At 47.6% G+C, this 23574-nt stretch overlaps 1 protein-coding gene across 4 annotated transcripts in view; it reads left to right on the top strand.

Annotated features, from left to right (window-relative positions):
* The first annotated feature begins 16406 nt into the window (after positions 1-16406).
* Anks6 (ankyrin repeat and sterile alpha motif domain containing 6) overlaps positions 16407-23574 on the top strand; it is a 53236-nt gene continuing 46068 nt past the window's right edge. For all 4 annotated transcript variants that reach the window (XM_004657041.2, XM_045141650.1, XR_006635087.1 and 1 more), the window contains exon 1: positions 16407-16768. In XM_004657041.2, coding sequence (XP_004657098.2) covers positions 16407-16768 — 362 coding nt within the window. The remainder of the gene's footprint in view (positions 16769-23574) is intronic.

Raw genomic sequence — 23574 nt, 5'->3', positions numbered from 1 at the left:
GGGGCTGGAGAGATATTTTTTAATTAATTTATTTTTTATTGACATCTTCCATGATTCTAAACAATATTCCATGGTAATTCCTTCCCTCCTCCCACTTGCCCCTTTGAAACTCCACTCTCCATTATATCCCCAGCACCTGTTAATCAATTTCTCTTTTATTTTAGTGTCATGATCTTTTCCTCCTATTATGATGGTCTTGTGTAGGTAGTGTCAGGCACTGTGAGGTCATGGATATCTAGGCCATTTTGTGTCTGGAGGAGCATGTTGTAAGGAGACCTACCCTTCCTTTGGCCCTTACATTCTTTCCACCACCTCTTTTGCATTGGACCCTGAGCCTTGGAAGGTGTGATAGAGATATTGCCGTGCCGAGCACTCCTCTGTCACTTCTTCTCAGCACCATGGTGCCTTCTGAATCATCCCAAGGTCACTGCCACCTGAAAAGAGAAGGTTCTCTAACCAAAAATGAGAGTAGCATTAACATATGGTTATGAACATTAAGAGAAGTGCTTACTTGGAAGTTTGGTGAGCATAGTATATACATTTAGCCAGATACCAGGAGACGTTACACCCCTAGGGCTCATGACTACCCCTGGTGTAGGTTTTCAGTATCAGGGATGTATTCCCTTCCATGGAGTGAGCCTCCAGTCAAATTAGAGGGTGGTTGGTTTCCTCCATAATAGACATGACACTATTGTACCCATTGGCTCATTTGGCCTGGCTGGCTAAATCCAAGGCTTGCAATGTCTACTGTTGAGTGCCTTCACTGGAGATTTCTCTCTCCCATAGAACTGTGTGCAGCATAGCTTTCTCCAGCTTTCTGTCAGCTGGTCTACATGGAGAAGGTTTTCAGCTCAGCTCCATCAGGGTTTCTCAGTGACCTTGCAGCCCAAGTATGTGGAGTATTCAGCAATAGGGTCTTGCCATCTATTCTTGGTGGGAAACCAGGGCTTTGGCAATTGCCTGTAATTTTTTGGGGGGGGCGGGCTTCAGGGACCTCCCTGGCCAACAATTCACTGGAAGGAATCACATCCCTGGTACTGAAAATTTTATAGAAACAATCTATGGCTCCTGTATGTTCCATTGTCCAAAAAAGTAGATTTCCATAAGATTTATTTATATCCTCTTAGATTTTGATTAGCCCTCCCTCCACCTTTCCTTTACTTATTCTCTTCCCCTGACCTCACTTAGGCCTTTTCACCCCCATTAATCTGTTATGTGTTATCTGTTAAATATTTTTATTTATTTATTTATTTGAGAGAGTGCTAGAGAGAAAGAGGCATACAGAGAAAGAGAGAGAGAGAGAGAGAGAGAGAGAGAGAGAGAGAGAGAGAGAGGTGTAGAGAATGGGCATGCCAGGACCTCCAGCCATTGTAAACAAACTCCAGGCGCATGTGCCCCTTGTGTTCCTGGCTTACGTGGGTCCTGGAGAATCGCACCAAGGTCCTTTGGCTTTGCAGACAAATGCCTTAACCACTAAACCACCTCTCCAGCCCCCTAAATTAGTTTTTATAATAAGTGATATGCATACCCACACACACAGTTTCTGTGATGGTTAATCTTTGTTGTCAGATTGACTGGACTTAAAATCATCCAGGACACAGAGCTCTAGGTATGTCTTTGAGTGTTTCCAAGGAGGTTTAACTAAGGAGAGATGACGCACCCTGAATCTAAGCAGCACTATTCCAGGACTGGGGTCACACAGTGAATAAAAAGGGAAAGAAGGAGGAAGGCAGCTGAACACCAGCATTCATTCCACGCTGCTTCCTAAGGCTGTAGTGTGACCAGCTGCTTCACTTCATGCTTCTACCCCATGCCTTCCCCATCGCGATGGACATACTCCTCTGACCTGTGAGTCAAAGTAAACCCTTCCTCCTTTAAGTTGCTTTTGTCAGGTATTTTGTCACAACAATGAGAAGAGTAACTAATTCATTACTATCCCAGGTTTCAGGCATCCTCTTGGAATCTGAATGTATCTCCCTGTATATATAGAGAGAGTACTTCAATGTTCTTAAAGGAAACTCCATCACCCTGACTTCTTCCCACTGGCCAAACAGTGGCTATGAAGACTGGAACTCAAGCAAACACAACAGGGAATTCAACTTGGGCCAGCAAGCTTTGCAAATAATCACTTTTAACCACTGAACCATCCCCCGTAGCCTCAACAACCACATGGGATCATCAGCCACTGAGAATGGTGAATCAGTCATGACTGCTTCCTTCCATTTGGGGATTCAAAATGAATGTCCAGTTCATTTAAACTACTGCTCTGTGTGTTTGTCTGTCCTGAACAGACACATAAGTCCCTACTGAAACAGGTCTAATTGCAAGAGAATCCCCCTAAATACAGCACTAGTAGTATAGTTATTTAGAAAAGAAGATGTGGGGCTAAGGAGAAATCCCATTGCATAAAGTACTTGCCATACTAGCATGAGGACCTGAGTTCAGATCCCCAGCACCCATGAAAACTACCAGGAGCAGCGGTGTATTCCTGCAATCCCAGCTCTGGGGAGGCAGAGATAGGTGAGTCTCAGGGCGGGCTGGCCAACTTGTATAGCCCAGTTGTTGAGCTTCAGGTTCAGTGAAAGACTCTGTCTTACAGAAATAAAGTGAAGAAGTGATAAAGGAAGACACCTGACATTGACCTCTGTCCTCCACACACGCATGTGCATGTGCACTCACACACAAGTGCCTACAGCATACTAACATGCATACTCCTATGCACATCATACACATGCAAAGAAAATGGCTGCAAGTTCTTTAATACTCCTTTTGAATTGGGCAGACCTACTGCTTCAGTAGAACACGGCAGAGGAAAAGCTCTGGGACTACTGTGGGGTATAAAAGATCAAGAAACTTCTACTTTGTTGCCAGGCAAGACATCGATTCTCCACTATCTTCATAGAGAAGCTGAGGTGGGCACTCCCACCACATCCCATCAGCAGCAGCCCAGCCAGATCTTGAACATGCATACGAGGAAACCACTGTGTATCATGCAGCTACTCCCAGCTCTCAGGTCCTTTAAGCTATGGCCTTGTAACACTAGGGTCCCAGCTCCAGGATGCCCCAACAGACTGGATCCTGCTACTCACACCTAAAGATCCCTACAGCAGAGATGGTGGAGAAACAGGGAAGGAATTGATTGGCCAATGCCTGTAAGAATGGGAACTGGTATCCAAAACCCTGTCTCTGAGGCAATGACAAGACAGTAGCTCCAAGATAAAGATGGGGAGGAACTAGGACAGGGCTGGTATATGCAGTCAGGGTGCAGTGGTCAGAATGGAGCCCAGTTAACTATTACCTCAGGTCTGGCCCTGCAGGATCTTGCTAGTGCCTGAGAATCAGTCCCACTTGGGGGCAGTTTCAATCCCCATTTGAGACAACTGCCTGTGGGAATCACTGTCCCTGGAACCTGAAATGAACTGGGAGAAGAAACAACTTAGGGAAAAGAGCCAGTAAAGAGGGACAAAATGAGTGAGTCATGACAATGATGGGTCCTCATGCAAATCACAGGTCCTATTCCAACTCCTGCCAGCAATGGAACAGAGGAGATACCCTTTACAAATCCCTGACCCACACAGAACCCCAAAGCACAGTGAAGTTTGCAAACAGTTTGCTTTGTACCCAAAAGCTAAATAAACAAACCCACACCTTCTAGGTCAGGAGTACTCCTGGAGTATATACAATGGCCAAGGTGCCAAGCTGGGATCTAGGCACACTAGAAAAAGCAAGTGTCAAGAGAAACAAGGTCAGACGCTAGGTAAAGTGGTAAGGACAGGGTCATTACAGAGGGAAGTCCAGTGTGAACGGACCTCGGCAGGGGGAGGGAGGGCTGGACCAAGAAGGCTGAGTGATAAAAGGGAATGAAGGAGAGGCGAGGGGCAAGAAGGACCCAGTAGCCTAAGGGAGGCATTTCACAGGGCTGGTGTGAATACTGACTGACCGTGGCCTTGCGGCTGCAGCAGTGGGCTCTGGAGTCTGACGCTGATGGAACTTGGTCTTGCAAGGCTGTGGAATCCAAGACCTCTCTTGGCAAAGCTGGGAGGTCTTTCGGCCACCTCCTAGAATGCCTGCTGCCTGTCTGCGCTACTGCTCTCTTTCTTGGAATTTTTGGGAATAATAATAAGTATACTGTTGTTTATTTTTGCTTTCATTTTCCCCTTCTCAGTAGTAATAGGGGAATCCAATTCAGGGGTGTTTATAGAGTCACCAATGATTAAACAGGAAAATCATGTTTCTGCAGAAATTTCTGAGGCTGTAATGTTTAAACAGATTATGGATCCAAAAACTACAACTAGTTTGAATGAACAACGTTTCTCAACACCACAAACGTATATTTCACCTAATGAGACATGTTCCTTGCAATGTTACTTGCTTTACCAATTGTTCCCAAGAAACATTACTTACAAGAATATTCTTGTTGTCAAGATGATTACAGGAATTAATGGGCACATTTCCTGAACCTACAGATGACTTACTAGAAAAGGAGCCTGAAATGCTAGGGAGCAAAAGTAGACATCTTTCAAAGAATCAGGTTGGGCCCACACAAGGAAGTTAAACAGAATATGTAGCTTTGAGAATTAACAATAGAGTTTGGTGGGCTCCTAAATGAAAGACATCTATGCAAAACACTGGTTGGATAGATCAACCTTTACCATACGCAGGGGCATACATTAATGGAGTAAGGATGGTCTGGAAAGATGGGAAAGAGTTAAATATCAAAATCTTCTTCTTATGGAGAGGCTTGCAAGGTCAGGACCAAAATGTAAAGTGGAGCAACAAAGAAAGGTCATAGAGAGACAATTAAATCAGTACTGGATTAGAAATAGGCCTGTTATTCAGGCCTCAAAGTATGTAAAGAGTAGCTAACACTGCCCTTTCTGAGGTTTAAAAAAAAAAAGTGTATCACCTTATAAACTGCAAGAGCTACCTGCCAGGGCTCTTGGCTAGTTTCCATGAGTCTGGGTAAGATACTAACCAGCTTGCAATCCTTGACTTTCTTGTTTAAGATGTTACCAGAATATCTATGGGGTAAGAGCAACATACCCAGTGTTATAGTCAAGTTCGCATTGCTGGCAGAAATCACCCGACCAAGAGCAGTTTATGGGAAAAGCAAAGGTTTATTTTGGTTTATAGACTCAAGGGGAAGCTCCATGATACCAGGGGGAAACAATGGCATGAGCAGGGGTGGGCATCACCTCCTGGCCAACATCAGGTGGACAACAGGAACAGGAGAGTGTATAAACACTGGCAAAGGGAAACTGCCTATAATACCCATAAGCCTGCCCCCAATAATACACTCCCTCCAGAAGGTGTTAACTCCCAAATATCTATCAGTAGGGGACCTAGCATTCAGCACACCTAAGTGTATGGGGGACACCTGAATCAAACCACTACACCCAATTTAATGATTACTTCTAAAATGCTTGGATTTTACATCCTGAAGAAAAATGTTCAAGAGCTGAGGGAGTTACAAATATATCTCACAGGACAGAGAGTTGTGAGCCCTCTTTCCGTACATGTTCTGAGGAAGGGTAGCCGTGCCTGGGTCCCTACTGGCTGTATCATGTAGTCTTTGGGGAGCCTGTGCTAGGTAGATGCTTCATGCGGGGCCCTTTGGTCATCCTGGAGATGTGCCTGGTACTGTGAGACACCGGGCTAGTGTTTGCTTAAGTTTAACTTTGGGAGAAGAGGCAGTAAAAGGCCTTAAGTGTTTCGAGGCCACAGCTGCGGTCCAGCCAGGAAGGAGGCTCTCTGCAGGTGTGGTGGCACATGCTTTTAATCCCAGCACTCGGGAGGCTGAAGCTGGAGGATCATGAGTCCCTGGGCAGCCTGGGTACTGCAGGGCGACCTTGTCTAAAAGTCTCTCATCAAAGAAAGAAAAGAGTGCCCGGCATGGTGGCACATGCCTTTAATTCCAGCACTAGGAGGCAAAGGTAGGAGGATTGCTGTGAGTTCAAGGCCACCCTGAGACTCCATAGTGAATTCCAGGTAGCCTGGGCTAGAGTGAGACCCAACCTCGAAAAACCAAAAGAAAAAAAAAAAAAGGCTGAAGTTAGGCCAAAGAGAGACCGTTCAGCATAAGGATCAGGATTAGGAGGAAGGTAGCTCCATTTTGTAGGCAGCCGGTCAGGGTTATAGCTCCAAAAAGAAGAGATATCTGTATGGTCCTGAAAGATCCAACCAGCACAGAGATTATATAATGGGTACAGAAAGCAGAGTCCGGGAACTAAAATCCAAAAAAGTCCTGACTTCCAAAAGGTCAAAAGCTCTGATTTATGCTAATACTCTAGGATGTTGGCTGGCCTATACAAACTAACCAATCCTCAGCCTAACTCATCAACTGATCAGGAGACCCTCACATACACTCAAAGTAACCAATGCAGTCTACCTACACTTGATGCCAATTTGCATCCCCAAGGATAACAAAACATTAGCCTTTCAGAAGCCCCCACACACAATCCAAGTAACCAATCCAGTCCATTTTTCTTGATACTGAATTTTCATCCCCAAGGGCATAAAAACCCCTGATCCGAGTCACTGGCTGGCTAACTGGATCAGTACTCCTCCCCATTTGGGAGCTCCTCTGCCTTTCTTTCACATTCTGCCTAACTTTCACTTTATGCTTTGCATTCCAATAAGCCTTGTTTAATCCACCCTTCTACTGTGTTTGCACTCATCATTCTTTGTGAGTCACAAGAGCCACTGATTGGGGAGTTTTAGTGACTATTGAGTGTCTGGCACTCTGATCCCTAAGCTAAACCCAGCTAGAGCTGAGAAGAGCTCCACTGCTCTCAAAACCAGTAACAGGGCTGGAAAGATGGCTCAACAGTTACAGGCAATTGCTACCAAAACCTGCTGTCCCAAATTCAGTTCTTCAATGCCCATGTAAAGCCCAATGCACAAAGTGGCACATGTGTCTGGAGTTCATTTACAGCAGCAAGAGACCCTGACATGTCCATGCTCAATCTGTCTCTCTCTCTCTTTGCAAATAAATAAAATATTAAAAACCAAAAACCACTAACAGGGCTGGAGAGATGGCTTAGCAGTTAAGGCACTTGCCTGCAAAGCCTAAGGGCCCATGTTTGACTCTGCAGATCCCATGTAAACCAGATGCACAAGGTGATAGAAGCATGTAAGGTCACACTTGTACACAAGGTGGCGTACATGTTTAGAGTTTGATTTCAGTGACTGGAGGCTCTGGTGCGCCAATTCTCCCTCTCTCTCTGTCTCTCTCTCTCTCTCATAAAAAAGAAAACCCAGGCTGGAGAGATGGCTTAGCGGTTAAGCACTTGCCCATGAGGCCTAAGGACGCTGGTTCAAGCCTCAATTCCCCAGGACCCACATTAGCCAGATGCACAAGGGGGCGCACACATCTGTAGTTTGTTTGCAGTGGCTGGAGGCCCTGGCATGCCCATTCTCTCTCTATATCTGCCTCTTCCTCTCTCTGTCGCTCTCAAATAAATAAATAATAAACAAAAAATTTTTAAAAATCACTAACATAGTTGGATGTGGTACAGCACACTTTTAATCTCAACACTCAGGAGGCAGTAATTGGAGGATTGTTGTGAATTTGAGGCCAGCCTGGGAATACAGAGTGAGTTCTAGGTCAGCCTGGACTGGAGTGAGACCCTACTTCAGAAAAACAAAACAGAACAAAAACCCAGTAACAATAAGACCTAATATTGTTTTATTTAGGGAGGGGACTGAACAGGGTCACTTGTAGACCAAGATGGCCTCCAGCTATGTAGTAAAGGCTCACCTCGAACTTCTGCTCTTCCTGTCTGTCAAGTGCTGGGCCATTATGTTAAGTAAGATGATGGTTTTGACATTGCGGTGCTGAGGGTCTGATGGAGTGGGCAAACATGAAAAGAATAATTTATGAGGACGGTGATGAGTTTTGGAGATGGATTACATAGAAATGAACCTGCTAACAACTGCACAGCCTTGTTGCTTTCCATTTTCACAGCTGAGGAGCCCCTCCCAGGAAGAAGAGCTCACAGGGATCTCTGAGCAATCAGGCCATGTGGGAGATGAAATCATGTGCTTAGTCTGGAACTCCCTCTGCTGGTGCCAGGCCAGGGCACCCTGTCTCCCGGTCCACAGCGAGGGCTGTGTTTTGGTTGTTTGTCTCACTGAAGGAAGCAGGCCCAAAGTTTTTCTCAGTTATTTTCATGAGGACCGCAAACCAGCCAGTCCAGGAAGCAGCAATCTGGTCCAGTTCTCTTGCTTGACAGATGGGACTCTGGGAAAAGGTTCTCCAGCAACTGGGAGGCTCAGGTAGAGTTAGGATCCAACTTAGAGCTGGGGGGATGGTACTGTGCAAGGAGCCACCCCACTCCAGGCGCCAGGAGGGGCATTGAGCTTGGGGTGGAGCACACAAAGGACCACCTGCCACCGGCCAGTGGACTGGAAAGGTACCTGTGCCCAGGGCCTCTGGCTTCTGCTGGGTATTGTCTGGTGCAGGTACACAGGAAAGGCCTGGAGCTGTGTCTTTGGCCTCTGTCCAAACACCCAACCTGGTTAAGATCTGCGGTCGGATTAGAAAACAGACAAGGATTACAATTCATAGCGGCTTGGATTGGCTGCCAAATTGGAATGTTTCTCCATGGAGGCTGCATGCAGGGCAAAAGAGCAAGGAATTAAGCAATATAAGACAGAAGTTCAAACCTAGGTAACATGTAACATGCTTACTGAGCATCAAGCTGGACTTGATTCTTCCCATATTGTCTCACTTCATCCTAATGATAGCACTGCAGACACAGATAAAGAGACAGGCTTCCGCTGGGCACGGTGGCGCACACCTTTAATCCCAGCACTTGGGAGGCAGAGGCAGGAAGATTGCTGTGAGTTTTAGGCCAGCTTGAGACTACATAGTGAATTTCAGGCCAGCCTGGACTAGAGTGAGACCCTACCTTGAAAAAAGAAAAAAAGAAAGAAAGAAAGAAAAGAAAGGAAAAAATGTTTCACAGAAGTGAATGAGCAGGGGAGAGGGAGGAAGGAAGGAAGAAAAGAAGGAAGGGAGAGAAGGAAGAAGAGAAAGGGGTGACGGTTAATCTCTGATTGTTAATTTGACAGAATTTGGAATCACCATGGAAACAAATCTCAAAGCAGGTCTGTGAGTGATTTTCTAGGTTGGCCTCACCCTAACTGGCAGCACCGTTCCATGGCCTGGGTTCCTGGATTAAAGGAGAAAGCTAGCTGAGCTGCAATGTTGATGGCTCTCTGCTCCTCACTGTGGACTGAATGTGACCAGCTGCCTCAGCCTGCGGTCACCTTACCGTCTCCCCCATGATGGACTGTAACCTGGAACTGCAAGCTGAAACGGCCCTAACCTCCCCTAAACTGATTTTTGTCAGGCTATTTTTTTTGGGGGGGGAGGTCAGGCATTTTTGTCCCAGCAATGAGAATTTGACGAATACAGAAGGGAAAGGGAAGGAAAAGAGGAAATGAAAGGAACAAAGAGAAGTCAACAATAAACTTATCAGATGAAAGAACCCAAAGGCCTAATTATGGAAATCATTGATATTTATAAATAAATGATTTATTTATATCTATTAAAATTTTCATATTCTAAGACAAGAGAACACCAAGTCAAAAGATGAATCAGGAAAAGATATTTTCAGATGACATTTACCCAGTGTGTGAATCAATAGGGAAATGAAAAGAACAAATGAAAATAAAAATGGTCAAAGGTTTTAAAATACTGTTCCTCCCCAAAAGAATATAAATGGTCTATAAAGAAGGAAAGTCTGCTCAGTCTCTACTTAAAGCGCATACAAACTAAACTTACTTGGAAAAGCATTTTTACCTATCAGATTGGCAAAGATTTAAAAGAGCTATTGACTCTGGTGTTGTAAAGGTGTAAATAAACACACCCTCATGAGCTGCTTCTAGGAATGCAGGCTGGTAACCTGCTGGAAAGCAATTAGGCAACACTTACCACAAATGTTAATATTCTTTTGATTCTGCAATTTCACATCTAGGAACTTAGCCAACAAAAATAAGCTCACAAGTGCTCAAAAGATGTGAAATGTGAGAGTGCATCCAGGAAGCTTATGATAGTATTAGATATGAAAGCGGACAGTTGGAAACAACCCAAATGCCCATTCATTATAGGAGATAATGAAGTATCGCAGATCCACAGCACACCATTATATAAATGCCTTTAGCAAGATGAGATCCTTCTAGATTGTATATGCAAGTGTGATTAAGAGGCATTGGTAGCTGGGCGTGGTGGTGCACGCCTTTAATCCCAGCACTCGGGAGGCAGAGGTAGGAGGATTGCCATGAGTTCAAGGCCACCCTGAGATGACAGAGTTAATTCCAGGTCAGCCTGGACCAGAGTGAGACCCTACCTCAAAAAACCAAAAAAGAAAAGAAAAAAAGGAAAAAAAGAGGCATTGGTAAGTCAAGAAAGGAAGTGGGAGCTATATGATGCAATGATCCTATTTTAGTAAAATAATGTATATTAGTATATGCAAAGAGGAAAAATCTGGAGTATTCACCAAACCACTAGCTGCATTTTTAAATTTCTGATGAGTGAAATTTTACTTTTATTCAGTTTATTCTTCTTTTAAAACTATTTTATTTATTTATTTGCAAGCAGAGAGGAGAGAGAATGGGTGCAACAGGGCTTTTTGCCACTGAAAACCAACTCCAGGTGCATGTGCTATCTTTGTGCATCTGGCTTTAAGTGGGTACTGGGGAATCAAATCTGGGCCATCAGACTTTGAAGACAAGTGTCTTTAACCCCTGAGCCATATCTTCAACCTAGTTTATTTTTTTTTTTTTCCACCAGTGTGCTAGGTTATAACAACATCAGAATTCCTGTACCTCCCCTGCAGCTCTTTGTCAACACTGCCCCTTCTTCTGGATATGGCCCTTTAGTAAACGTTCCTCAGCCAGTCATTGTGCCTTCTGTCTACTCCTAGGACCCTGGCTTGCCATAAGGACTATTCAATGCAAGGTTTTTTGTTGCTATTGCTGAGACTGGCTCTCATGATGAAGCCCAGGCTGACCTGGAGTTCATGATGATCCTGCTTCTGCCTGGGAAGCCAGGCCTGAGAATGTGTGTCACCATGCCCAATGATAAAAGTTTTTGTTTTTTTATAATAGCACAACACTGGGAGCAAGCCAATTGTGTAAAACCTGATTAGGTAAATTATGATACATCACCCAAGTATGTTATATGCACCATTGAAAATTATTGAACCAGGCCTGAAGAGATGTTTTAGCAGTTAAGGTGCTTGCCAGTGAAGCCTAAAGACCCATGTTCTACTCTCCAGATCCCACATAAACCAGAGGCAAGGGCAAGGTCACACATGCCCACTAGGTGGTAGAAGCACCTGGAGTTCAGTTGCAGTGGCTGAGGCCCTGGCACACCAATTCTCTCTGCCTCTCTCTTAAATTAAAAAAAAAAAAAAAAAGGGCTGGAGGGATGGCTTAGCAGTTAAGGCATTTGCCTGCAAAGCCAAAGTACCCAGGTTTCATTCCCCAGGACCCACGTTAGTCAGATGCACAAGGTGGCACATGCATCTGGAGTTTGTTTGTAGTGGTTGGAGGCCTTGGCATGCCCATTCTTTCTCTCCCTCTTTCTCTCTGTCAAATAAATAAATAAATAAAAATAAAATATTTTTTAAAATTAAAAAAAATTATTAAACAATCTATACTCATCTACATGGAAAGATATCTAAGATCTTTGCTAAATGGAAAAAAAAAAAAAACAGCCAAGATTAACAATAGCCTGTATCATGTGAACCCATTCATTTAAAAAAGTAAAAAATGGGAGCTGGGGAGGTGTGGTTCACTGGGTAAGAGTGCTTGCTGTGCAAGCATGAGGAGCTGAGTTCAATTCTCAGCACCCACATAGAAATCCATGTCTGGCCACACATTCCTGTAACTCCAGTGCTGACAGGAGTGGTATCAAAAGGATCTGGAATTTGCTGGTCAGCCAGTCTGTTGCAGTCAGGTTCACATTGCTGGTAGAAATCACCCAAACAAGAGCAGCCTATGGGAAAAAGAGGTTTATTTTGGCTTACAAGCTTGAGGGGGAAGCTCCATGATGGCAGGGAAGACAATGGCATGAGCAGAGGGTGGGCATCACCCCCTGGCCAACATCAGGTGGACAACAAGGTCAGAAGAGTATGCCAAACTCTGGCAGGTGGAAACTGGCTATAACACCCATGAGCCCACCCCCAACCACTCCCCCCAGGAGGCATTAGTTCCCAAATCTCCACCAACTGGGAACCTCGCATTCAGAGCACCTAAGTTTATGGGGGATACCTGAGTCAAACCACCACACAGTCTAACTGAAAAACAGCAAGTTCTAGGTTCAATGAGAGACTGTTTCAAAGAAATATGGCAGAGGAGTGATACAGGACATCTGACATCTTCCTCTGGCTTTGCACATGTGCAAACGGGTTACACACACATGCGTAGCATATGCCTGTACTACACACACACCCAAAATTAAAGTGAATAAGAGCATGGTGATGTAGCTCAGTGGTACAGTACTTACCTTGCATACACAAAGCTAAGGATTCATTGTCCAGTAACATACATACACACACACACACACACACACATGTCTACACACACATGTTTATATGAACCAATATTCATTTTAAAAAGTAAATGATGTATCTGCTAAGGCTTGGATTGCCTGTGATAACAACCTTGGTAAAAATAAATCTTATAACTACATGGTAAGACCCAACTGCTGAAGACTCCACATGTGTGGGCTGCAGGTCACTGAGAAGTCGAGCTGGAGCTGAGCTAGAAGCCTCCCTCTTGACTAGCTGTCAGGATGCTGGAAAGACCTATGCAGACTGTTGGGGAGAAAAGATGTTGCAGTTGCCTTCTTGTTGCTGGCCTGAGGAACCGACCAAAAGCGGCTGATGGGAGAAAGAACATAATGGCACAGAGTAAATGTCCACATAATAAACGATGGCATTGCAAGGAAAGACTGAACCAATGCAAGACCTAAAATAAATAGGGCAGGACTGGCGAGATTGCTTAATGGTTAAGGCACCTCCCTGCAAAACCAAAGGACCCAGATTCGATTCCTCAGGGTCTGCTTAAGCCAGACACACAAGGTGGCACATGCATCTGGAGTTTATTTGCAGTTGCTGGAGGCCCTGGCACACCTAGTATGTCTGTCTGTCTGTCTGTCTCTCAAATAAACAAATAAAATTAAAAAATAAGTAGGACAAACATCAAATCTTGTAGCTCCAAGTGTGACATCTCTAACCAGTGACAAAGTCTCTGAAGTTCCCATTCTGCTCCTCCAGCTGGGCTGCTCAAAGCCCAGGGAAAACTCCACCCTGAGCCAGCAGCTCTCTTTGGCAGCCTTCCCACAGTCCTGGATGCAGTCTCCACTGCGACCCACAGTTCATTCTCGTGGCTTCATTGGATCTCCACACAGGCATTCCAGTAATCCGGCTTCACACTGCTCATGATCATTTCTAAAACACAAAACCATGTTGCAAATCCAATGACCAACTCTTTACTGCATTTGTTATACTCCTATAGTACAAGGTATGCTACCAACTTATTAATCCAGGGGGGAATAAAACAGACTTTGAAGAGCAGGATAACTCCTTTGGCATTCATGACCCCTACTTTTAAAAGAGTCAGCATTCTTTCTGCAGCTCCAATGCAGAACAGCTGGCCCAATCAGAATCGTTGTAATATCTCACACAACTGTAGCTGAATGAGCACTGTCTCAAGCCTGGAACTTTCATTCCTTGTTCTCTTTAGACCTTGTCCCTGGCTGCCTAGCAGAAAGAAAGAAAGAAAAGAAAAGAAAGAAAACTGTTTCTCCTCCAAGAACATATGAGTTTATGTGTGACACCTAATTCAAACCACCACAAAAGTCATCAATGGTCTTAACTAGTATATGACTGGACAGCAAGGCCAAATCACGAATTGGTGTAATGGTGGCATGTCAGTTATATGGGAAGCCAACTGCTATCTGATTGGACTTTTGAGGCCCACCCCATGAGAGGGAATTCCTGCTTGGTAATGAAAAGCCTGTGGCTGGGGAGGTCAGAAGCCAACGTGAGCAAACTACTACTGCTCACCAGCTAAATGGATAGATTACGCCACCAAACTTCTATTACTGCTACTCTCACTTTTGGTTAGATAAGCTTCTTTTTTTCAGATGGTGGTGAGCACTGGAGTGACTCAAAACTCACCAAAGTGCCGAGAAGTGACAGCGGAGTGTTCAGCACTGAGACTTCTCTCTCACACCCTCCAAGGCTCATGGGCCACTGCGGAAGAGGTAGCAGAAAGAATGTTAAGAGCCAGGGCTGGAGAGATGGCTCAGTAGTTAAGGTACTTGCCTGCAAAGCCTAAGGCCCTGGGTTCAGTTCCCTTGTACCCACGTATAAGCCAGATGCACAAGGTAGCACATGCATCTGAAGTTTGTTTGCAGTGGCTGGAGGCCCTGGTATGCTCAATTTTTCTCTTTCTCTCTCTCTCTCCAATAAATAAATAAATAAAATAGTTTAAAAAAGAGGCCAGGCATGGTGGTGGCACACACCTTTAATCCCAGCACTCAGGAGGCAGAGGCAGGAGGATCACCATGAGTTTGAGGCCCTGGGAGTACATAGTGAATTCTAGGTCAGCCTGGACTAGAGTGAGACTCTACCTTGAAAAACCAAAAAAAGAAAAAAGAATATAAGAGCCGAGGGAAGAGGAAGAGTGCTCACAATATTGTCTTCCAGACACCCAGTGGCCTTGGTAGTCATGACCGCACAGTGCCTGACGCTACTTACGCAAGCCTAATAGGAGGGAAAAAAATAATGACATCAAAACAGAAGAAAGACTAGCTGGAAGGAAGCAGGGATTCAGTGGAGGGAGAATTTGGGAAAAAAGGAAGGGGCATGGGAGGGGATTATGATATGGTATATTGTTTGTACATATGGAAGTTATTAATACAATGTTAAAATAAGTAAAGGGGAAAACCTTACGAGAAAGAATGGGCTGAGTTTTTCTGGCTTGGCCTCTTTCAGCCACTGCCTTTGCTTCCCTGCAGTGGCCTTACTTGCAGGCAGGCTGCCTTTGAGTGGTGGCAGAGGGACTCCAGTTTGCCTTACAAGGCCTTGACAGCTGACAACCTCAGTGTGTGTGTGTGTGTGTACCCCATACCCAACTGCTTCAGTTGATTCCCTGGTCTAAGCCAATCAGAATGGGTAATGTGCCAACCCCTGATCTCCAGGGATGGAGCCAGCTGAAAGGCTCCCTGAGAAAGAGCGTCTCTACAAGGAACAATATGCAGAAGACGTTTCTTAGCCATCTTGGCGAGGCCTCTGAACCTTTTCCCCACAACGGGGAGTCCCATGCCTTCCCTCCTTTGGCCTCGTTTACCTGGATTCACGTTTATTTACTGTGCCAGTGGCACTCACCACCATCGGGTACTCAAGTTGTCTCCACATTCTCTGTCTAGCCCATCTCCACCCCGGTTCTGGGGAGGCCGGGATACTCCCTTGCTCCCAGTGTCTCTCCAGTATGTGCGCAGCATTAGCAGGCATTCCAATAAGATTTCTTGAGCACAGAAAGGGAACCGGGTAGTCGTCAGAAAACCCTTGTCCTAGACGTAGCTTGTTTGTAGGGAAGCTGTGTGAGGCAAGACACAGATGGCCTCGCTGGGGCTTCAGGGACTCGTCAGTAAATTGGGATGGTTATCTGAGCCCTCTGGGTGACTTGCAGGCCTGCCCTACAGATCAGGTAGTGGGTCCCCACCATTTGAGAGCATTAACAGGAAGGCTTGTTAAACTACAAGTGGCTTGGTGTGAACCCAGAGATCTGCGGTGTGCCTAGAAAATGCAGATCTGTAACAACAACACAGTGGCTGCTGCTGCTGCTGGTGCGAGCCAGGCTTCCAGGACCATCGACAGGGATGGAAGCGGGCGAGGCGCTTCCAGACTGGCCCAGACGCTGGACTGCTGAGCCGGCAGAGCTGGCCCATTCCCGTTCCCGGATTCAGTCAACGCAGCGCGGGACGTGCGGGGCAGCCGGCTGCGGTCATCGCGGGGCAGCGATGCACTGCGAAGCCCGCCCGGCCCGGGGTCGGGGCTGCTACGGGGGGGGGGGGGGGGGGGAGAGGCCGAGCAGCCTCTCGGGGGGCCTGGCACCAGGCAGGAAGTCGGCAGCTCCGCGGCCGAGGGCCCCGAGCCCGCGGCGCCGAGGAGTCCCGGTCCGACGCACCAGGCCCGGAGGCGGGCACCGCGCGGAGCTGTCCGGAACCCGCCGGCCGCGGGCGGTGCGGGCGCGGCCCCGGCGAGCGCTGCGCGCGGCCGCGGGGACGGAAGGGGGCGCGGGCGCGAGATCCGGGGGCGGAGCCGGCGCGGCGGGCCGGGCGGCGGAGGGCGCGGGCCGCGGTGGCGGCGGCGGCGGCGGCGGCGATGGGCGAGGGCGGACTGCCCCCGGCCTTGCAGCTGCTGCTGCGCGCCTGCGACCAGGGCGACACGGACACGGCGCGGCGGCTGCTCGAGCCGGGGTCGGCGGAGCCGGCCGAGCGCGGCGCCGAGTCGGAGGCGGGCGCCGAGTCCGAGGCGGGGGCCGGGCCCGGGGCGGCGGCGGCGGCGGCGGTGGCGGCTCCGGGAGCTCCGGTGCCCGTGGACTGCTCGGACGAGGCGGGCAACACGGCGCTGCAGTTCGCCGCGGCCGGGGGCCACGAGCCGCTCGTGCGCTTCCTGCTGCGCCGCGGCGCCTCGGTCAACAGCCGCAACCACTACGGCTGGAGTGCGCTCATGCAGGCGGCCAGGTGAGCGGGCGGCCCGGCCCGGCCCGGCCCGGGGCAGAGTCCCGGGCTCCCAATAGTGAGGAATAGCCAACTTGGAGCTGTTTGGGGGAAACTTTGTGCTAGAAGTGCAAGCGCCTTTTCATCAACATGAAACCAGGATGTTATATTTGGCTTTTCCTAACAGAATCTGGACATTGCATATAGAATATTGGGGGCGTTCATTCATTACTTCTTGCTTCAGGGGCTTTTCCAAGAACCTACCGACGTACCCTTCTCTGGCCAGGTGTGGATGGAATGCTTGGGACCTAGTGAAACTCCCAAACCGAGAGCTAGACCTTTGTCTAGCATAATAGGGAAGGTCTGAGGGTATCTGACCCGGGCTGGTGGAGCGAAGGGCTAAGTTTTACTAGAAATGATATATTTAGCCACGTCCAGACTTGAAAATGTACAAATATTAAGGTAGAAATAAGTGGGCGTGTGTGTGTGTGTGTGTGCGCGCGCGCGCGCCACACACACACTACATAGATCTGGTAGCATGTGGTAGTAGGTTCCCTAGGAAGATGCTGTGACTGCAATGGGACTGGAGGTAATGGGAGATGAGCTCTCCCTGGGGAGTGGGGCTGAGGAAGTTCCACTCATCAAAGGAGAATCTTGGAAGGTTGATGGCGGAGTGAGTGACAGGATACAAAGCTACACTTTGCACACTTTCTCTGCTGTGTGAGAATGGTTGGGAGGGATAGGCTGGAGTCAGGAAGGGTGGGGAAGTCAGAAAGGTTAGGAGATGTGGTTGCAGCAGCTCAGGCAAGAGCTGATAATGGTCTGGACTGGAATGGAGACAAGGCAGGGAGGGCAGTGGAGAGGGAGACAGCAAGGGTGATCTCTAAATTTCTGGTTAGTAATCTGCAAATGCACTGAAAGACCCATCTTGACACTGACCTAGGCCTTCAGACACACAAGTATGTCGATCTTTGTGGACGCCCCCCTCCAAGAGGATGCTGAATATGGGAGAGCAAAGGGGGCTCTGAGCCTGGGGATACAGGTCAGTGGCAGATGGAAGAGCCTTGGAACGTCAGGGTAGGAGGACTTACCCAAGGTGACTGTGTCGTGTAAAAGTGATGCCTGGTAACAGTAGCTGACTGCCAGCCATTGCTGTTGGACAGTCACCATGAGCCTGATGGCATCGTTTTATTTTGCACAGCTTGGCCATTCTTGTCTTATCTGTCTTCCTTATATCCACGGTCCACACCGTTGTCACATCTGTGTAGGTGAGCTGAGACTGGGATGTCAGCTGTGGCCCAAGCTGACAAGATCTCTTCTGTCATCCTCCAGCAGGCTGGTCTAGGCCTGGTCACCAGTCAGTAGCTGGGTCCTTGGGGCCAGCTGGAGGCACAGCCGTCCCTTTCTTCACTCTCTTGGCTCAAGCAAGTCGCCAGGCCATCTCATATTCAGAGGGCAGATAGACTACCCACGTGGAGGGAGGAGTCACAGTGTTGCGTTGCCAAGTGCCTGGTACAAGGAAGGGGATCACTGCTGTCACTGTCAAAGCAGTTGCCTATGTTCATATTTACCGAGTGCCCATATATAAGCCTCACCCCCAGAGCTTTGTATACCTTAATTCATTTTCTTCACAGCTGCCTTCTGCAGTGGGCACTGCTGTTAACATTTCACAGCAAGGGAAACAAGCAGAATCAGAGCAGATTGTGCCACACAGCTATCCGGTGGAAGCTAGGGTATGAACCTAGGTAGTTGCCTTCGAAACCTGCCTGTTCTTTCCAGAGGAAGTGGTGGTTAAGGGCCTGACTGCGACAGTGACTGGAGGTTGTGGGGGGAATGTTCGAGCAGGCATCTGTGTCCCTGCAGAGGGACAAGGAAAACGGGTTGGAGTCCTGGCCATGGCGGGGGTTTAGTGAGGTTTGGGCACACAGACCCAAATGACCTCTTTACTGGGCTGGTCCTTGGGTTGAAGGGATGCTTGCTCCAGGTCTTAAGGTTTCTAGAGTTGAGGAGATCAGCGCAGTCTTTACATGGACGAATGATTGGAGGTCTTCAAGCAAATGGGAAGATGTACCCTAAGCTGAGTTAGCATTGTTCCTTATGGAAAGGTGAATATGCTATCAATTCCAGTCTTTTTGTTGTTGTTTTCGTTACTTTTTTTTTGAAAACTAAAGGTAGGATCTCAACTCTAGCCCAGGCTGAACTAGAATTCACTCTGTAGTCTCAGGGTGGCCTTGAACTCAGTGATCCTCCTACCTCTGCCTCTTGAGTGCTGGGATTAAAGGTGTGTACCACCATGCCCAGCAAATTCCAGTCTTTTTAAAAAAAGATTAGTTTATGAATAGATAATCTATCCATAAGCACACACACGTACAGGTAGTGGTGTACAGTGAAATCTCTCACTCTGTCCGTTATCCACTTAGCCGCACGTACCCCTCCTGTTTTATCCATGATTTCCAGTTTCCTTCTGTCTCTCCTACTGACATTCTGGACAGGCTTATTTTCCATAGTGTATTTAGCAATATCCTTGTCTCAAACGCATTAGATGCAAGTACCTGTCCTCTAGTCATGATAATTAAAAATATCTCTAGAAGTTGCCATGTCCTCAGGAGGTTGAGACTTTTTACCCATAATCTTCTCGTTGTGACCTAATGCTCAATAGTCTTTGTTTTTTTATTTTTAATTTATTTTATTTTAGAGAGTGAGAGACACACACTCAGCCTCAGCCACTGCATCAAACTCCAGATGCTAGCTAGCACCACCTAGTGGTTATGCACGACCTTTAGTACTTGCCTCACCTTGTGCATCTTAAGTGAGATCTGGAGAGTCGAACATGGGTCCTTAGGCTTGTCAGGCAAGTGCCTTAACCACGAACCTCTCTCTCCAGCTTTTTTAAAATAAATATTGTATCACACATCACTCATGACAATTCTTCTGTCTTAGCCTCGTAAGTCCTAGGGGTACAAGCATGAGCCACCACACCCAAGTCTAGTCTTTTATTTCTTAGGGTTCTTTTCCAGGTGTTACACAGTTCTTACCTAACTACTAGCAAAATTTTCTTCTGTGTGGGTCATCCTTTCAGTAAGATGGTCTTGTGGTTTACACACCCATCTCCAAGCCTGGGCACACCAGTGTCAGCCTGTATGTAAACATACTTTCGGAATAGACCTTAGTTGTTATGTGTAGCTGCCATGCACGTGGCTATGCCAAACGCAGGGATGGATTTATGCACTGGTTCAGCAGAATGGCATCATTTGTCTAAAGATACCTCATTTCTTGCCCAAAGCAGCTAAGATGACTTTATGGGCACAAGCTACTCTCCCATGCTTTTTTAAAGCCTCCAGATAAGCCCTCCCTCTGCCTAGTACCCATGCCCTAGCCATTCTGTGGTAGCCGTGGAGTCCATACCCACCCTTCCCTCCCCTTACTTTGGTCCAGGCAGAGCTCTGTGGCGGCTTCTGCCTGCACTCCCCCTTCTTCCCTCACTCTTCCTCCCTCCTTCACTCTAGGTGGTCCTTGCTAATGCGTTCTCTAAGAGCTTGTGGATCTTTCTGGCATGAGTGCTTGGTTGTACCTAGCTATGGGACTCCCTTAGCCAGAGCCTTAGCATGGCGCTTGCTCGCCGGTTCAGTGCTTTCGGTACATCCTCCTTTCTGCTCTCCCTTGGCCTCCTAAACTCACGCCAAGATGATTTCATCCCAAGTCTTTGAGTCACTCCACATTTTTTAAAAGCTAACTTCTGAGCATGTACTCTATGCCAAGAATATTGTCTCCACCTTACAGATAAGACTCCAAGACTTAGATTGTAACATGAGCCCTCTAACAGACAGAGCTAGAGTGTGTGTGTGTGTTGAGGGGGGGGGGGGTTCCTGTAGATCCCTTACCATGACTATGTAAAGGAAATTCCTGCTTCCCATTCTTCCCTTGGTGAAGCCCCCCTTCCCAGCTTAGCTTCTTCCAGGAAGCCTGCCATGCTGGAGCTCTGGCCCCTGGCCTCTGTACAGGGGAAAGCCCCACCCACTTGTAGCTGGGTGCCTCGCTGGGTAGTATCCAAACCTAGCCCCACCTGAAACTCTCCAGGATGCTTTTCCAAATAGAGATTCCAGAGTTCCCGCTCTGGAGGCCTGAGGTCTGGGGAGGAGGGGATGGTGGGGAGTTGGGAGGAGCACATTGCAAGCCACAGGTATACACCTCATTTCTGAGCTCCATTCAGTGCACAAAGACCTTGTGAGCCCCCAGGGTACTTGGTGAGACGGGCAGCTGCAGCCCTGGTTCGCAGTGGGGTCACTAAGACCTGTTAGCCAACTTCTGCAGGATGGTGTGTGCCGTCTGATTGATTTCTGCTCCTTCGTGTAGCCCAGGCTGGCCTCCGGCTTGAGATCCTCCTGCCTCAGTTCAAGAGTACAGAGTCAGGTGCACAGCACCACACCACCTGTTTGTCTCAGTGGGCGGAGGACATTCAGAATTAGCCAAGCCTGTGAGGGCTCATTAGTAACAGTAGAACCTTTGTAGAGGACTTCTGAAAGAGCTGGTGCTGTAAAAAGAGCAACCTGACTTTGTCACATGCAAATCGATTGGCTTTGGGCTGTGTACATTGGCTCTTTACTTTGTCACAGTAGCTGCTTTGGGAACATTAGTGTGATATACTCTGAACTGATCCTAGGAGACAGAGGGGGCCATGCCCATCGGATGAGGAGATTAGAATTCACTCTTGCCCTTTCACTGAGCTTGCCTGGGGCCTGGGCACTTTAAAGTCTCCTCTCATTGGAGGTTCCTGCCACACTGAACTGCATGCTACCTAGTGCATTTGGAGGCTCAGGGTTAGGGACTGATGTAGGGAGACTTCTGGAGGATATGCAGTCTGTCTGTCCCTTGGGTCCTGGTGGCCAGTGTGTGGACACTTTCCAGTCTTGTGCTCTTCTTCCCTGATACAGCTGTGTCTCAAAATCCTAGACGACGCTCTAGGAGAGGCTGTTTGTGCCTAAGTGGGCATCTGTATAACACTCCAACCTGCATCACTGGGTCACACCTTGCCCCTGAACTTGGAGGCTAATATTAGTCTCTTAGGGTGGTTTTAATATCAGAAAATGATCACATTGATGATTTTTTTTCTATTTGTAAAGTAATAGATTCTTTTTCTTCCAAGTGTTAGAGATTGAACCTAGGAGCTTACAACTGGTAGGAAAGCCCTTTACTACTGAGATTGATCCCAAGCCTCTGTTTATTTTGGCACTAAATTATCCAGAGTGGCTATAAACTCACTTTGCCTTGAACTTGTGATTCTCTCGAGCAGCTTGGATGGTAGGCCTGCACCATCAGACCTGTGATAGGTGATCGATCATTCCCGAGTGCCTGCTTTGTGTCAACACTGTACTTCCTGTTTAAGTGAACTAGCTCTTTCAGTCCACCCCAAACCTCAGGAAGTAGATACTATTGTTACGCTCCTTTTACAGGCAGGGAACTGAGGTATGGCCAAGTTAAGTAACTTGCCCATGGCCACACGGCCAATCAAGTGGCCGAGACAGAGTCATACTCAAGGCCACTCAGGGCAGTGGCCCCAGAGCCCATGTGTCCCAGTTGTGATCAAGTAGTTGATAACTTCCCTCTTGGTGCTTGTGGCATGGAAGCAACGGACCACATTTGCCAGCACCTTCCAGCCAGGGGAAGGTTTTTGCTTTGCCCTCTGCCTCTTCCTTTGGCTCCCCTTCATTCCCTCACCACAGGGGTGGCCACCCAGTGACAGGAACAGGAGCCAGCTCTTCAAACACAGGTGTTAACTGCTGAAATTAATTGGCAATCGTAGCACCTGCTCAGGAAGCCCCTAGCCTCTCCATCTCCAGTAATTACTTATTAGAACTTCAGCATCTGTAAAGTCATCTCGGCCTCTGTTGAATCATCTTATATTTTCAGCCTAATTGAACACTCTCTGGGGCTACCTGAGAGTTGAGAAAACATTCCAGATTTCAGAACCGCTCCGGTTCAATCCTCTGCTTCCTCAGTGAGAACTGGGGAGACCGGAGCAGCTGCACTGTGGAGCTCTGGGGTCCAGTTTGGGCTGTGTCACTTTCAAATTGAGATTAATCACTTTCCATGTTAATCTTCAGTCTCCTTATCTGTAAAATGGGAGGCACTAGGTTCTCAAATGAGATAAAAACCTAGAAGTGTCTTGCAATCTGTGTACACTAGGGCTTATCTTGTGCTTCATAGGGGAACGGTGTGAGCCTTGAAAAATCTCTGCTGCAGTGAAGACCACAGTGGCTTATTCCCACTGCCGGACCTTAATTTCCTTGGTCATAATGCTTATGCATTCATTTGGCAAAATTTACAAGCACTCTAATCATCCTGTATTAGGGGCTATGGAAATAACCCAGTCCTGTCCTAGGAGAGCGAGTCGTGTGAGAGAGTTTGAGAAGGAGACCTCAGGTGCAGACAGGAAGTGAGGCTGCAGGATAGGGGTGCTCAGGAGATGCACCATCTGCGCTGAAGCACAGAGTAGGTGAGAGTAGAGCTGGCCCCTGAGCAGGACGGATGACAGAGAGCGGAAGGCAGGTGGAACAGAAGAACGTGATAGGAAGGTGTAGCAAAGGGACCAGGAAATGAGGTCAGCCATGTAGGCAGCCCTGGCTGTAGACACTGGGCAACTGGAGAGGATCACTGAGGCTTGGGGGCGTGGTGGAGAACAAGGGGGAAGAGGAGGGATTCAGGGAGACACACTGGGATTAAACTTTCTGCATGTGAGTGTACTTGCTTGATTGCCTCTCTGCCCTGGAGAAGAGCCCCATTCCTTCCCTCACTGCAGGGGGCCAGGTCACCAGGCTCCCACAGATCCTGTA

The sequence above is a fragment of the Jaculus jaculus genome, chromosome 1, assembly GCF_020740685.1.
Source record: "Jaculus jaculus isolate mJacJac1 chromosome 1, mJacJac1.mat.Y.cur, whole genome shotgun sequence".
Taxonomy (NCBI): Eukaryota; Metazoa; Chordata; class Mammalia; order Rodentia; family Dipodidae; genus Jaculus; species Jaculus jaculus.
The sequence above is the reverse complement of the archived record's forward strand: the minus strand, read 5'-3'. Positions and strand labels throughout refer to the sequence as shown.